This window comes from Topomyia yanbarensis, chromosome 1 (genome assembly GCF_030247195.1).
Source record: "Topomyia yanbarensis strain Yona2022 chromosome 1, ASM3024719v1, whole genome shotgun sequence".
Taxonomy (NCBI): Eukaryota; Metazoa; Arthropoda; class Insecta; order Diptera; family Culicidae; genus Topomyia; species Topomyia yanbarensis.
Genome location: NC_080670.1, coordinates 64,999,126 through 65,011,415, shown reverse-complemented (window position 1 = coordinate 65,011,415; position 12,290 = coordinate 64,999,126). Strand labels below are relative to the sequence as shown.

The following is a 12,290-nucleotide window of genomic DNA, read 5'->3' as shown; positions in this document are numbered from 1 at the left end:
GGTCATATTCGAAGCGAACCGCTCAGCCTATGCTCCTTTAGTGTCAGTTTCATTCCCGTCCGTAGACTTCCACCTCTCTGAAACACCTTTTCCGTTGAACCATCAGCTCGTGACGAACGGCACAGCCACTCTCACCAAAACCCAGAAATGGCACCTTCTCTCAATCCTCCTGAGCTTGAACTTTTATGTACCTATAGCCTACACGAGTCCATCGTATAGTGTGTGTGCAACCCAAAAGCTCTACACATTTCTTTCGATACTCTCTGGATTTTCCATTACGGGTGGATCAGTGCTTGTGCGAGACGGCGGTTCGTTTTCGTGCATAGAGGTTGTCCTCTTCCACCCCGAAAGGGAATACAACAGAGAGAGAGTATGGCTACGAAAATTTTCAACCGTGCATCTACTTAGTTCTAATTTAGTGCTAGTCGAATTACCATCTTCTCCTCTCTTCCAAGGAGTGGGTCAAGTAAAAATCAGCGAACGATACGAGTATTGCGCGATTCCGTAAACCAGGAAGCTTCCAGCAAGGATAATATGCATAATTTACGTTTTAGGCGAAACCACGAATGAGATCGCAAGTCGAGTTGGGGAAAATTTTTGAACTGCGCCGAAAGTGGAATTCCGTTATAGTGATGGATTGTAGTCGAAAGTGAAATAATTCAAATGAATTGACCGAGATCGTGGCCAATGTGTGTCGAATTAATTTGCTATGATGTTACCGGAATAAATTGATTGCGCAAGACGAAAATGTTAGTTTTACAAATTGAGATTGTGTCAGATCATATCCGCTGACAAGTGATTGAGCAAATAAATAGCCAGTTATACATATTGTATGCAGTTTTAATAGAAAAGGCAACAGTGACAAGTGTTTGACGAAAAAAGTGTGTTTATTTACCTCGACGGTGTGGTGATTACTCAAGTGTTTTGCGTGGCTCGCCCAGTTCGAGGGAAAGAGAGATCATAAATTCCACATTTTCCACACTCAAGTGTTCCGACGAAATGTTCAACCTTAATAAATCTAGTACTAGCACCTATTGCCGAAGGAACTGTTTTAACAGCCGAAGGAAATCTTTCACAATGCTGCTCATCTTCCTGCTGTACATGGTGCCCCAGGTGCAGTCCTGTGGCCCTGGCCGTGGTATCGGAGGTCCCCGAAGGACCCGAAAACTGCTACCGTTGGTGTTCAAACAACATGTGCCGAATGTTAGTGAAAATTCACTCGGTGCATCCGGGATGCAGGAGGGACCGATTACTCGAAACGATACCAAGTTTCGCAACTTGGAAACCAACTACAACAAAGATATTATCTTCAAGGATGAAGAAGGTACCGGCGCTGATCGCGTCATGACCCAGGTAAGTCCTGTTGGATTATAGCCGACGGAATGACTCTCAAAGGCAGCTTATCGGCTTCGGCTGGAATGACGTTACGTTGCAATATCGCGAAAATGTATTGATAAGTGTCACTTTCTAGATAAGCTAGCGCGCAATTCCGGAATGTTGAAGAAAAATAGACGTAAGATAGGAGGACGGCGCGCGATAAAAATTCGATTTATTTGAAGGTTGTACATCAATCAATGTGGCTAAATATTCAAATTGTTTGCTGCGCTAGCTCACTGATACAGTTAAATAAGAGATAATTCAGTCCTGTGTCTGGCGATGATACCAGACCGCAATTTAGTTCACACGTGTTCTGTGGCAGAGTAAACTGGCACATATAATTGCAAACAAACTTCGATACTGTATCGAATTGAAAAAATTGGTAAAAAATAGCATGACGTAAGTTATTAAACTCTGTAGAAAAAAGTGGTCCACTAAGCTATGTAATTAAGGTTCAGTAATCTATTGTCAATCAGATTAATCGAGTTTTTATTACGCTTCTTACTTCTCTTACATTATTTGTGCAGATAACTGTTCCCATAAAACGTTTTGTGGTTTTCTTTTTAGCATTCATGTAGTTGCATTCCGATAATAGTTCTGATTAATTTTATTGTATCATTAAAAAAATGATTCCAATTATTGTTTTGTTTTATCTTTTTGCCATAGTTTAAATTAAGTGTGTTAAATTATTTGCCATTTAGCAGCATATTGTTAGTATTGAAAATTTTTGTTTCCAGACAGAGTCTCACTCTAACAAACATTTTATTGCTGGAGAAAGCTACTGTCCGTATTACCCCTAAACAACTGGCCTACGTTCGAATAAGTACCCATAAATAAATCTTCCAAGCATTGCCTTAGACAAGGTCGCACGCGTCTCTTTCGCATTGAAAATAGTAAACGACACTGAAGGGAGACAAAATAAGTAGCAATTATAAACATCTATCCTTGAAAAGGACAACTTTGCAGTCATAAAAAAGGTCCAAGGGCAAGTTTGAATATTTAGGACGAGTCTCTGACTTCTGTTCATTTATTGCTTTACGACCTTCGATTTACGATTATCGTTTACATTCCAGCTCATTTTCAAAACACTAGTAAACCCGTCCTTTAGATAACATATCAATGCGACATTTGCGTGACCGGCCAAAATAGTCCAAATTTATACCAGCGGAGCTTACCTAAGATCAATCTAATGATGTGCGCTGATTAGCGTAGAAGGGAAACAGTGTGCTGTCGAGTTGACTGCGATAACACGACTGACCTCATTGCAGTTATTTAGGGCTCTTATCGTTTTAGAGTGTTATGAGTGTTGTTCGATTACTAGTCTCAATGAACCGTTCGCGGATATCTGAAGTCATAAACCTCTCCCCGCCTGTGTTTGTAGTGCTCATGGCGTTTCATTCATTGATGAACGAAACAACAACCAGATTTTTCGAAACAGCTTCTATATCTCACATTATTTTGCTTGACGTCAACGAATTCCCGCTACTGCCGATAACGTCAAGCGCTTATGCCATCAATGTTTATTCTAATTGATTACTAAAACTTTTATTTAATGGGTTACCGCACCGCAACGTTACCGAGTCAATATTCGAAAACAGTTTTAGAAGCCGGGGATAGAGCGCCGTGTTTTTATAGATATAGCCTCAAACCGCAGATGCTGAGCCCTCTATGGTAACAACGGACATCTCTGAACGATGGAAGTTGCTAAGGGGGTTTTGTTTACACCTGTGAATTTTTCAATTGAACTCATCGTTAGATTTTTGTCAAAGTCTATACAGTTGGGGTGAGCTACACGTGATTATCAGAGAATTCGTGTGTCACCAGTCAGGAGGCATGCCATCTCGAACCAAAAAATCACCGGAGCGTTGAGTCCATTCAGCGTCCAATACCGCTTGTCATATCTAAACGTTGCAACAAAGCTGCAAAATTAATTATTATTCATGCTAAATGTAGATATTCGAATTGAATTACATGCTCAGTTAATCGCCGCTGGTTTGCGATCTTATCGGACAACCCGAACCATTTTCACATATTTTTATCCATTCCTTCCAAATATTCTTCAACTGGGCGAAATAGCAAGGGTGTGGTTGGATTATCTCAAAGGAGTGTTCAGCGATTGCAGATAGCTGGGATATATTATAATATTGAACTATCTTGTTTATCACAGTTCCGCCGATGTTTGGAATCGAGTAGAAAAAATAAGAATTGATAGGAGAGAGTAAATTTACGCAAAAAACTTTACGATTGCAAAAGTTTAAGAATCACGCATTATAAAGTTATCGCAAGTTGTTGTGCTTCAATATTTATCTAGAGATAATTCAACTCCTACTACTTTTGAGAAAAATGTCCAGAAATGGACCTTATCTCTGTTGAGTCCAATAAACCTATTAAGAAACGTCATTTCCAACCACAACCACCGTTCGATACGTAAAATAAGATGAGTAATGATGAAACAATGCTTACTTAATGAAAGACCGGATATCCTTAAATAATTTCCCGGCCAACTTCACCACCTAATCCATTGTTGCAGATTTGTTAGAATGATAGTATACTAAAAACCGAATGTGATAAAACTGCTGCAACGAGTTGTAACCCGTATGACACGAACATTTGACACAACAGTGTTCAGTTTAACTAAGTATGGTACAAAACATTTTTACATATACGAATTAAACTGTCAGCTCACTATCTACATTGTTGTAATACGACGACTTTTCTTTGTAGTCTCTTATAAGTGAAAATAGCTTTATAAATTTACTGATTTATTTATTTATTCATTGATTTATTTATTTATTTAATTATTTATTTGATCAGTGAAATGCTTCCTGTAGCTATAATTATTCCCATCTGTCAATCTCGCTCTCCGAAAGGCATAAAAACTCCTCATCTTTTGTACCAACTATACATTCTTTACAAATGATGCATTTCATTGACTAGTACTGTACAATCAATATTAACAGGACGTCTAAACTAAAAACTAGTACTGAATCTATAGCTAACGATACAAGGGATTTATAAACAGTCGATTTACAACACTACGTGTCAAATGCCACTCGACAACAGCGATTGAATGACCTGCACATATTAATTAATGGCTGAATTACGAGCTGTAAATATTTCTGATACGAGGTATTCTTAAAAATTTTATTAAATCCAAGACTAAGATTGTGGATGTCAAATACCACAAGCAATATGAATTCAGAGCAACTAGACAACAAAAAAAAGTCTTGTAACTTTACGTCTTGCAAGATGCACATAAAATAAAGCCTCCCAGTTCACATAAATTTACATTAAATTACAACTAAAAATGAGAATTCGCCTTGCCCTAGTTTATTCAGTATGAGATCTACATCACAAGAGCTGCAATATTTCATTTAATAGATCATGTAAACGCCTATTATGAGGCAGAAAAATACGTCGCTACATTGTTTACGTCAAATGTAATTTTCATTTTTTTCCTAATTGCGCAAATCTTGGTTAAAGCTGATGAGCAATGCAATCTTTCATAGCAACATTTCAACGATCAAACAGCGAATCGAGGTCGATAAGTTGACAGCGCTACTGGTAGCACGGGAGCTTTACCGGGTCCCTTCATGGTACATTATAAAGAACAAAGTGAACAATCTTGTGTTGAATAGCTTCAATGCGCTGGTATATCAACACCGTGGTTGTTAACGTAAGATTTTGTTCTACACGACCGAATCTTTGTGAAGTGAAAAATTTTCTGAAGGTGAAAATAATGCTTAGGCCAGTGGCGTAGCCAGGGGGGGGGGGTTTGGGGGTTTACCCCCCCCCCCCCCCCCCAAACCAAAATTAATTGGATTGAAAAAAATTGATGCTGACGAATTTAATTTAATATTACACAAAATATTTTTGGAAAAATATTCTCTGATCACTACATTGAGAACTGTGTTTAAAGCGTCATGAGAACTTTTGGAAAATTGTGGGAAGGGGATCTTGTAACTTATCTCTTAGCCAAAATCCCATAGTTGTCAAATTACTTCAATGTAAAATAAAATAACTGTCTGAATTATTATGAGCTCATTTTTGGAAAGATGCTTCAAAATATGGATTAAAGACAATTTTTCGAATGGGAATCTAAATTTAAATAGGTTGATTGCATATAAAACATAAGCTTGTTTACCGAAAACTTACATACATTTCAACATTTGCTGAAAATGTATTTTTTTAGATTGTGTAGAGTTTAGACAACAATTCAATATGGTTGAGGTCAGGATCGGTTTTATGAGCATTGGATTTTTGTTGTATTATCAACTATATGAATAGCCTCTTAGCAGGATGCAATGAATGGCGTACTAAAATTTTGTGTGCTACGTACTAGTACTGCAAGTTGTGAGGTTGACTAATGAAGAAAAGTAAAATTAATGCTCGATAAATTTTTAACGGTCACGATCACATTCATTCGAAACTGCCAAATTTCGATGTTAAGTAACATTGAAGAATTTCAAAACGTAAAACTGTTCATCTGCTGATAGAATAATTTTGACGGTTAATCCTCCTAGAAGTAATTATAGACAAGAATTACTCTTCAACCAAATTTGGGTCGAGACTTGTCTCCAGCAAAGTTTTCGAAAGTGCTATTTCAAACAACTTTGTCAAAGACATAAATATCCCACATATTCAGAGTATCGAAATATAGTAGTAGAAAACCTTTACAACAAGCTATTCTGAAATTACTGTATTTGATAAATCTCTTCTGCGGTAATTAAATAATAAATTCACATTGCGTTCAAGGTGCCTTTGAAGCTTACAAAAAAATAAGGGAACTGGATTTAAAACAAATAATTCCCAGATATTAAAAGGACTCAAAAACACAAAGAGTGATTCCATTTTCAGGAGCTAGCATCAATTCGGCGCAAGCTTAGTCCGCCCACCAAGATAGTGTCGGATTCTGATGAGATGAAGTCGAAACGCAAGTTTCAGTTCCATCCATCCATAATTTAGTTATAGGTTTTGTGTTCTCAACTCGCAATTATTGTTTCAAACAATTTTATCCGTAGCGCAGAAAAAAATAGTTTTCACCTAAATTTTTCTTCACTAAGAAGAAATAGAGCAGGCCCAGTCCATTTAAATCCCTATATGTTGAATTCATGTAGCCTTCATATTTTCAACAAAATTGTTTGAAATGACATTATCAAAAACTTTGCTGAAGGCACCATGTCTCCTAATATTTTTGAAAAATTAATTCACCATAATTACCTCTATGAGAGTTAATCACTAAAATTTCTATATCAAAGTAGGCGCTGTTTTATGTTCACAACTTCCCGAAGTTGTCAAACCTTCAAAGTCAAGGATTATTATATTAGGTGATCTTGAACGTTGAAAATTTTTTAGATCATTTATCCTACTTTAAAAGATCGCAATTTTTGACTTCATTGACATATTATACAAGAAAATAATCTATAGAGGTTTGAAAACTGTTCCATGTTGATCCTTCTTGTTTGTAGACTGGAATGACATCTGTTAGACTACTTATGTTTTTGAGTTTTCAATAATTTATCAAACTCATATTAAATTTAAGCATTTTTTCAAAAAATTTGCGATTTTTATCAAAACCCCCTCCAAACCAAAATTCTGGCTACGCCACTGGCTTAGGCCTACTGATATAGCCTATCTTCAGTATCATCACCAGCGCAGTTCAGGATTGACACCATTCAACACGTTACACAAAACACGGGGTTGAAAATAGCAGCGTTAAAATGAAAATAACCGTGAATATAGAAAATGACCATAAAGAGGTAAGGCTACATAATTTGTCACCGCGTATTACTCGTGAACCAATTGCAAAATACATATCGCAACTCGAAGAAGTAGAGTCCATTACACCTTATATTTGGAGAAACTTCTTCCCGGGTGTGCCAAAAGATATTTTTTAGGTTAGGATACGGCTCGAAAGACCTATTCCTTCCAATTGACAATACAATTCAAAAATAATGGAAATAACATTAAACAAACCACGCTATGCGCATATGTGCAAGTACTGCAACCAGATGGAACACCATAGCTTCGGCAAACCAATATTAAACACAGTATTTAATACCATTACTTGAACCACAAATGTTTGCCAAATTTGCGGAAGTGTTCGGGCTATAATAACAACTGTAAAAGAGCATAGAATGATTCAGAATCAACTGCTAGCATCATCAGTGAGAAATCTAATACCAATGACGATGGTTTGTTGCTCGTGACCCGTAAGTTATATAGGCAAGGAGGAACAACTGATCGTGAACATCAAGACAGCATTAACGGTGAAGTGAACAGAACAGATGCAGTTGACCCACACCAGGCGAACAGACAAATATTTCCCCACCGCGAAAGAAGGTCTCCCGCGCGCAATAGAAAGCTGCGTGGACCAAACCAGAAGGACACTCAATAATATTTGTTTTTATTTATTTTTATTACATAGTGTAACTATTTAATAGACTCACAGCTTCCTTAAGTTACCGCCATGAACCGTGTCAAATAAACGAATTAAAAAAAAGATTTTTAAGTCGTACCATACCAGTATACATTCGAACAGAACGCTAGAACAAAACAAGATGGGCAAAAACCGTGCATGAAAGCTGGACGAGCAAGTCCTGTTCATGTATTTTGGATGCATTTTGATGGCAAGTGAAACTTTCGTAAAAATGTGCTTCGGACAAATCGCAAGTCAAAATTTTTACCTTGCTAAGCGTGCCAGCAATGCTCTGTGTAACTTCCAATTTGTTTTTGTAATTAAATTCACTGACAAGTTGATGACTTTGCGTTTATGAATGGATAACTTTTCATGAAGGAGTGTCTTCAGAAGCAAATCTAACCATTCATTCAATCACATCAAGATCTTGTGAAGTTCTAACCCGACTTAGCCATTTATCATTATAGCCGGTATGTCGTAGAACGTATATATTAATGCAGATTTTATTGCAATTGTCCAGATTTTCGACTCACCGAAGAATTGATAAGTTTTTACGAAGTACGAAATACTCTTATGACTTTCACTTCCATCTGCTCAATTGTAATTTACAATCAAAAGTAAACAACCGATTTCTACGAACTAGTAGTCGAATCGGTAAACAGTCCATTCCCGAGTCGCGAGGGCTAAACCCATCTCCACTTATCTGCGCATTCTGTAAATTAACAATTCCCAATGAGTCATATTATTACTGTCACCACCGTCACCATGGATGCTAACAGAGGGAGTGTGGGAATGCCGAATGCGCTTCCATTTATCCTATCTCAGCATTTATCGGAGACTATTCGAATCTTGGCCACGATCAATCGCGTCGATTTTGCGCATCTCATTTTTTAGCCTTCATTATTGCTGCTGCCAGTGTACACAAACAAATGGCTTTATTATAAATTTTCGCATCCATCCGTTTGGCTGACTGCGGGCGCAGATTTTCTCCTGCCAAGCTGCGACACAATCACGATGTTTACATTTGACGCTGCCGATCGCGAGTTTCCGTTGGCCGTCAGATAGACACCCTTCACAGTACCGACCGGCAGACGACTAAACGGGGCCGGTGGATGGTGGCGTTGGAGATGATTATATCAATATGCCATTATAACGGGCGCACATTAGATAAAGCGAAGTGTAAATAAAATATTAAAAATCAATTCAATGACGACCAAGCGTGAATCGTCTACTGGCTGACGATTGAAGGGGGTCTTTTGTGTCGGCTAGGCCTGTTGGAAAGTGTCCACTCGTAATCGCAAAGATGTCAAAGAGATTGGCCTCTGCTTCCAGGAATCAGCAGAGTAGAACCGGCCACATAAAACAGTTCGCACTAGTTATATCACTACGATTGACCGTATTTATTGAGAGTTAATTTTACTGAGATAAGATTTTAAATTTGCTCTAGTTGACAATCAATGTCCTAGACACGTGAAACTTTTTTTTTTAATCAAGAATGTACTAGAGCATATATAAAATGTTTATAAAAAATAACATTTATTTAAATTCCATCCCAGGCAGCATCTCTTTTTCTCGCCTCTTGGTTGTTTATTTTTGCCGATCACCACATGTACACTCCTCTTCTCTTCTCGCGCCTTACCGAAAGTAAATCTTGAGCTCTTAAGCTTAAACAAATCGAAAAAGAAGCGAAAACAAACTCCGACCTCCATTTGTTCCATCCGACCTGGACGGGAGTAAGCAGGAGGTAGATATGTAGCCCAGAACATGCACCAGAAGAGAAAGCCCCCGGGCGACAACGAGCAGTGCCAACGTACAAGGTAAAATATTTAATCGTTAAAATTAAATAATCGCTTCTCCAACTGGCCAAGTTTCTCCACCAAGCGTTGGTCATCCCTTTAAAACTCCGAAAAGCTTTTAGTGAGAAAAGCCGAAAAATTATCATAAGATAAAGTAATGTGCCCTACTCGCCCTACCGCTCAATGATCATAAATGCGGATTTAAATAACTCACTGCCACAGCAACGTGTAGTTTTCTTTATGCTGTAGGTAAAGTACTATTGTTGCACGCTCTTGTTGGTTTGTTACATTTCTTCAAGATGGAGTGGGAAAACACTTGTAAACCGACGCTGTTAACAACGCACTTCACACCCGTGTGTTACTTATATATGCAATAATGCCTCGTCATGATGTAGCTTATTTCATCCATTCGGCCGAGTTAAAGTACCCGAAAGTCGGTGAAGTCTTCTCTGGCCTGTAGCAAAAATATTTGACGAGGGATTTTGGGGGAAAGAATTATCATTGCGTCAATATTGGCTGTGTTTTTTGACAGCTGTACGTGATCACTGTAAATATTTGCTGTGTTCTTGCGGTACGGCTGCTTGAACTTTATGTGGACCTAATTCGGATACATATTCCGGGATTCAAAAGAAGGGAATGCTTTGCGTGATCGCATTTCACCCAGTCGAGATGTTTAAACAAATATACAAATTTGACACTCATTGTGTCAATGTGAAAATCAAATTGTACGAAAATGTCACTGTTTACAGTGCGGCATCTCAGAGATATGCAGACTTGTACGGTTATATGTGTATACTGGACAGTTGGGATTAACCACGCAGTCGCCTAACTTTTCTTACGCGAAAGCGATTACTACTAGGACGTAAGCCTTTCAACAGAATGATATCCATTGATTTCCTAACGCTACTGTATCTCGAGAAGGCTAAGACGTTCCACTTATCTTAAGTTGTTACGAGCCCGCCTACAGAACTTTTGCACATTTTAAATTACCCAAAAGTTCCACATGTACTTCTAATCAGCAAAAAAGTCTGAAAGTCTCTTTCAATATAATGCGAAGTCAGATTCAACTAACAAACTGGCAACGTGGATGTGGCCTAATCAATTAAACATTATGGAAGGAATGCCAATTAGACGGTCTAAATCGATTCATGGAGATTGAATAAAATTATTAAAATCAAAACTTTTCCACTCTTTTTTATACTACCCAAGGATATATCCACTTAAAGTTAACGGTCGCTTTAGGTCGAGTAACCAGTACTACTCTTCAAACAAGTTATTATTATTCAATCATAGTTTGATTATGATTCAGCCTAGAATATTTCATTTATTTCCACTACTCTTGCTTCGATGAAAGAGCTACCTCCGATCGAAGGATACGAATATTAGTTGGTTTGATTCCGGAAGCAGTACAACAATCCCACCTTTGGAAGGACAAAGAGTGTTCTGATGCGTATGAAGCTAAACAAATGACTTCCCGATTCGAGAGAATTTCGAAAAAAAAATCAAACTTTTAAAAGATTTAAAAGTCTACGTCGTTAAAAAAAAGGTGTAGTTTCCTTTTGTTGATGGCTTGTACAGGAAAAGTGACTAATTTTACTGGGCAGAAGCTAAATAAATTTTCATTCGCACTACTGTCATGCAACGGTAATGCTCCGTGTCTCGATAGAATTGAATTCAACTGGATGAGGAATCTCTTACTCTTGCAAAAAGACGATTGTTAAATTTATTCATTAGTTTCAATAGGATCGTCCTGCATACATGAAGAAAAATATAAGTTATCGCCTTTGCAAATCCGAGAAAACAAGTCTCCGAGCATAACTCCTATTGTTGGAGTTGGAGATAATCACATATCCTACGGCGTCTGCACAATTGGATTGAGGCGAATGGCTTGGTTGGATTTCGGAGGAGAAAGGGAACGAACGATTTTTTGGAGTTTCTACCATCAGAAACTCAGCTCACTTACAGAAAAGAATGATTCCAAGGGTTGGATATAGGTTGAGAGTCAAGCGCAAGCTCAACCATTATTCGTTATATCTCTGCAGTATTGAGTTGACAGAGGGTATTCATTGAGTTTGTGGATAGGGTTACCAAGACATTGAGCATGTTGTTTGGTCTTACACTGAATATTACAAACCAGATTTCTTATTAGGCTGAAAAAAATCATCCCATGTTTTTGTTCTTGACATCCTGTCTTTCTGAATTTTCTATCAATCATGAAACTAATACTGGCTTTTTGGTCAGGAATTTCTAGTACACATATGAGTTTTGGTTCAGATAGCCAACGTTTCAAAAATATTCCCCTGCATCTTCAAGACAAAAACGACTACACAATGGAGATGCCGGAAAATAAATATTTTGCCAGAAATCCGTAACCAAACGTCATATTTTATTCTGCAAAAAGTAGGCGTTCCAGTTTCTTGCTTATGTACAAACGATAAATGTTTATATTTTATTTTCCTCGTTACATGCTTAAGCTTTGATCCCATGCGACTCATAAACCAATGAGAATCAATCTTACATAGCTTAGTATTATTTTAAGATTGGTATTATTATAACGCCTTGTTGTAACATGTTATTCAAAAATGGAACTTCGATATAAAAAAGCTCTCGTGAATGCCATATCACATTATAATTGAAAAATAAACCTGAATAACATTTCAAAACGTGTTCCAGTGATCTACAACAAATCGTTTCAGCTC

General features: G+C 37.6%; 1 protein-coding gene across 1 annotated transcript in view; it reads left to right on the top strand.

Annotated features, from left to right (window-relative positions):
- The first annotated feature begins 425 nt into the window (after positions 1 to 425).
- Positions 426 to 12,290, top strand: part of LOC131677837 (protein hedgehog) — a 47,850-nt gene continuing 35,985 nt past the window's right edge. The window contains exon 1 of the mRNA XM_058957898.1: positions 426 to 1,353. Within this exon, the coding sequence (XP_058813881.1) occupies positions 1,000 to 1,353 (354 nt within the window). The 5' untranslated portion in view covers positions 426 to 999. The remainder of the gene's footprint in view (positions 1,354 to 12,290) is intronic.